The sequence below is a fragment of the Triticum dicoccoides genome, chromosome 7A (genome assembly GCF_002162155.2).
Source record: "Triticum dicoccoides isolate Atlit2015 ecotype Zavitan chromosome 7A, WEW_v2.0, whole genome shotgun sequence".
Lineage (NCBI taxonomy): Eukaryota > Viridiplantae > Streptophyta > Magnoliopsida > Poales > Poaceae > Triticum > Triticum dicoccoides.
In genome coordinates, this window is record NC_041392.1 from 547,489,918 (window position 1) to 547,494,391 (window position 4,474).

Here is a 4,474-nt window from a genome sequence, read left to right on the forward strand (position 1 = left end):
CCGATAAACAAAGTCATAATGTTTTTTCGAGAGTACGTCAATGGCATACCATAGATTTACAGAAGAGAGAAGTATAATTACAAGATTGCGTCCTAGGTGCGAACACGAAGGACGATACAACACACGGGACACCAACGCCTCACTATCCTAAACTAACTTCTCACAAAAGCGTTGTAGTCCTCCGACGCCCACACCCGCCATCTTTCACTCAGCGATTTCATCCAGGATCATGAATGGAAGGTCGAACGCCGTCTTGTGCTCATTGGTCCTACTGAATACTCTAGTGTTCCTCTGCTTCCACAGGGCCCATGCTACTGCTGTCACCATCGTGTCAAAACCTCTTCGGTCAGCTTCATTGAAACCCGTGCACGCTGCGAGCCACCACTCCGTGAACTCATCCGCCTCTAGTGGCCCTTGCACGTTAATCTGAAGAAGGCCGAACACTCCGTGCCACACTTCCTGGGCATAGGTGCAGTTTGCCAGGATGTGTTCCACATTATCCTCCGCCTGCAAGCACGTATAGCAGGCCGACGGTTGGCCTTGTAGCCCGTGCCTGGCTCTCCTGTCCGACATCCACAATCTGTTCTGTAAGGCAAGCCAGACGAATAGCTTGCATTTGAGCGGTGCCCAGCTTCTCCAAGTGCAATCCGCAGTGGGCGATCTGGTCAGCTCGGAGCAGAGGTAGTGATAGACCGATTTGGCCGAGTAGGAGCCCGTCGTCGTGAGTGGCCAAGTGAAACTATCTGGTTGATCCGGATCCCTCACCACCGTGTTAATCGCATGACCAAGATGCATGAGCTGTATGAGGGCCGTGAAGGAGGTGTTTGCCTCAAAGTCATGTGTCCAGCTCGCGTCATCGAGTGCCTGATGCATCGTGCGTCTATTTGCCGTCCTGGCCGGGACCAAGGCGACCACTAATGGTGCAATGTCCGCTGCCGCCACTCCATAAATCCACCCGTCCTTCCAGAAAAGCACCCGCTCGTATTGACCAACGCATCAAACACCTCTTTAGCATCATCATCCTTCATCAAAGGCAGTCCTTGCCATGGGCGTTGGGCATCGGTCCTCTTGAGCCATTTCCATCTTACTCTGAGCGCAATTGCCTGCCATTTCAGGACAGAGTCATAATGTGATTGCTTGTCTTTGACGAATCGACATACACCTCAGATTATTCTAACGCCTGTCCGCGCCTACACGCGCCGGCCTCGGCCTCGATCAAGCCATGTCTTGAAGCAATAGTATACATAAATCACAAATATGGAGAACATATTAGAGTACTCTGCATTACAGTGGGCATGAATGATAGTATGCCATGAATCATGCGCCTTTGCCCCTTCGGGGCATACATACATGTGAAACGAAAAGTAGGCACCAACCAAAACGAAAGAGATGGAAAGACACGGGACCCTTTTTGGCAATATGCCAACGACCAACGCCTCAACCACCGGCCTAGCTCATGCTCAGCCACACGCAGGCAGGCAGCAGCGGTAGGGCAGCCACACCCTTTACTCTCTGAGATCCAAACCAAAAAGAAGAAGCAAAGTGTAGGTAGGAGGAGCTCGCGGTAGGAGCGCCGTAGTATAGCAAGCAAACACACGACGAAATTAACCAAGGCACGCGCGCCACCGTCCGTTCCGTTCACGGGCTCCATCCCTCAGCACTCCGGCGTGAGCGAGCGGTCCCTCCGGAAGTCCTGGCAGTAGTAGTAGACCATGTGGCGCTGCTGCGCCCACCGCATCGCCGCGTACTGCTGCCGCGTGAGCCCCGTGCCGGCGGGGGACGCCCGGGCCGGGCGGCACGAGGGCGGGGCGCCGGCCCCGCACCCAGCGACCACGAAGCGGTCGAAGCGCGCCACGAACGGCTGGTAGCTGTAGTCGGCCCGGTGCCGGCCGTCGTCGGTGGCCCAGTCGGAGGCGTCCCAGATGGAGCCGTACGCCCACATGGGGCGGTCCGGGAAGGTGAGCTCCGTCTTGCGCTCGTACCGCCGGACGGGCACGTCGTCCACGAAGAAGGTGATGGCGTCCGGGTTCCAGAGGATGGCGTAGGTGTGGAAGCCGGCGGTGGGGTCGAACCAGAGGTGGAACCGCATCTCCCGCCCGATGATCCGCCCGTCACCGCTGCCGCGGACGTACACGTTGGTCTGCAGCGTGTAGGGCTCGCCGGGGATGGTGCCCAGGAACTCCATGTCGATCTCGTCGTGGAACCCGGGGTGCGCCTCGTTGTTGGACAGCTGCGCGCGCGTATCAGTTAACCTGTTACTGCCAGTACTAATCAACGTTGCATTATCTAGAGAATATATGTGTATGGTGCTTACGTAGAAGGCGGTGTTGGTGCCGGCGGTGTAGCCGGCGGGGAGCTTGATGCGGGTGGCGAAGTAGCCGTTCCTGTACGCATGCTTCGACTTGAACCCGCTACCTGCATAGATCAGATCAGATGTGAGGCGAGGGAATGTTCACCAACATAATCAAGCAGCAGCAAATCAATCCCTCCATAGATCAGCATAAGAGTAGACAACAGTGATCTATCACTGCTGCCACGTCCGTGGTGGCCCAAACCGCACTGTGCTTATCGCCGTGCGATGCACAGGCCGGGGGCTCCTCCATTACCAAAAGGGAAAACGCACTGTGCCCGTGCTTCAGATTCGACACAGGTGACACCGACGATTCAACGTGGCGCTAGTGACGTCTCTTTCGCTACAGCACGGGCCTGAACAGTGAATTCACGTACTAGTACGTGCGTCGGTGACACTGTTGCCAAAAAAACAAGAGCCAAATATACATGCATGCATGCACCTAAACTATACTACTGGTTGAATTTTAAAAACAATTGGCAGTCTTTCCAGAGATGCGCAAAGAAGAAGAAAAAAATTGCACGTACCGCAGGTCTTGTCGAGCCAGATGGTGATGGCCGAATGGTCGCCGGAGAGCGTCTGGTGCTGCGGGCCCCACTTGTTGCTGTACGCGCGGTTGAACACCACCGGCCTGAACCTCGAGCTCGGGTAGTAGCCGGGGGAGGGCTGCGCGTCGGAGGAGGCCACCGCCATTGCCAGGAGCAGCAGCGCCATGGCCGGGAGCAAGGAGGCGCTGGCCATTGTTGCTCCGCGGAGCTACTGGCTGGCTAGAGCTAGGTGCTCCCTCCTGGTGAGAGGAGAGAGAGAGAGTACACTTGGTAGCTAAGCGAGCTGCTTTGGGGAGAGTGTATGTCCGTGTTGAGACAATATATAGGAGGAGAACAGAGAAAGGAAGAGACCAAGTTGGCCCACTCACACGAGAGGGAGTTGGGTAGTGATGAGGCAGCGTGAGTAAATGATAAATGTGCGGATGCAGGTGGATCCATGGAAGATGAAGGGAAGCACCCTCTAGGTACCCACCACATCTTCTCACCTCAGTTTCACCTGACCTGCCGGCGAAGGATGCTGCCTTTGGCAAGTGCCAAGTACCTAGAGCCAAAGTGCTTGCATGCAAGGGTAATTTCAACGCTGTGCGGCCATGGAACACGGTGCACCAAATGTCCGCTCGTGTTCATTTCCTATATCTGAAGCACTCAAAATAGTTTAAGATAAATATCAACATTCATCCCTAATCATGTTGTGTAAATATTTCAATGCACAATAATTTAAATATAAATATTACAATTCACACATGAAGTTTTCCAGTAAAATAGTTCAATTTTGAATCAACTTATCCGGACATGTTTTTTAGCTCTCCCTCGAAGTGCCCACAAATACTCAACCAGATCATTCTGAAGTTGTTCATGAGTTGCTCGATGGTTATTTGTTGATATTTGGAAGAAAAAAAAATCCTCAAATGTCACCGGATTCTTCTCTGAAAGTTAGATAGGATCACCCATTTGCTCAAATTCCTAACCGTGGCAAACTCCGTCATCCTCATCCTCCACAATCATGGTGGGCATTAACACACAAGCTGCCATCAGCTCGTAGAACATCTGTGCACCTCATACTTTTGCAGGTCCATGAACAATCAAAAAATGGGCTTGAAGCACTCCAAATGCCCTCCCGACGTCCTTTCTAACTCCTTGTCTTTGAAAAAAAAGAGAGATCTTTTCTCACCTCTTGGATCAGATATGGTCTTGACGAAGGTCGGCAACGTAGGATAAATACCATCACAAAGATAAATAGCTTATGTTTTAGTCATGACCATCAATGGTATAGTTGCACTGAGGAGCTTCTCCCGCACACACCATGCAGACAATGAAGACCACTATAGCAGGTTGATGTCATTGTGAGACTTGTTGGGGAACGTTGCATGGAAAACAAAAAAAATCTACGCACACGCAAGATCTATCCATGGAGATGCATAGCTACGAGAGGGGAGAGCATCTACATACCCTTGTATATCACTAAGCGGAAGCGTTTATCAATGCGGTTGATGTAGTCGTACACCTTCACGACCCGTCCCGATCAAGCACCGAACGTACGTCATCTCCGCGTTCAGCACACGTTCAGCTCGATGAT

General features: G+C 52.7%; 1 protein-coding gene across 1 annotated transcript; it reads right to left on the bottom strand.

Annotated features, from left to right (window-relative positions):
* Window positions 1-1,227: 1,227 nt before the first annotated feature.
* LOC119331719 (probable xyloglucan endotransglucosylase/hydrolase protein 32) lies at window positions 1,228-3,198 on the bottom strand. The gene is made up of 3 exons (XM_037604885.1): window positions 2,878-3,198; window positions 2,315-2,415; window positions 1,228-2,230 (listed from the first exon to the last, which is right to left on the bottom strand). The coding sequence occupies exons 1-3, from the start codon at window positions 3,089-3,091 to the stop codon at window positions 1,655-1,657; spliced, it is 891 nt and encodes a 296-aa protein (XP_037460782.1). The 5' UTR covers window positions 3,092-3,198; the 3' UTR covers window positions 1,228-1,654.
* Between the last annotated feature and the right edge of the window lie 1,276 nt (window positions 3,199-4,474).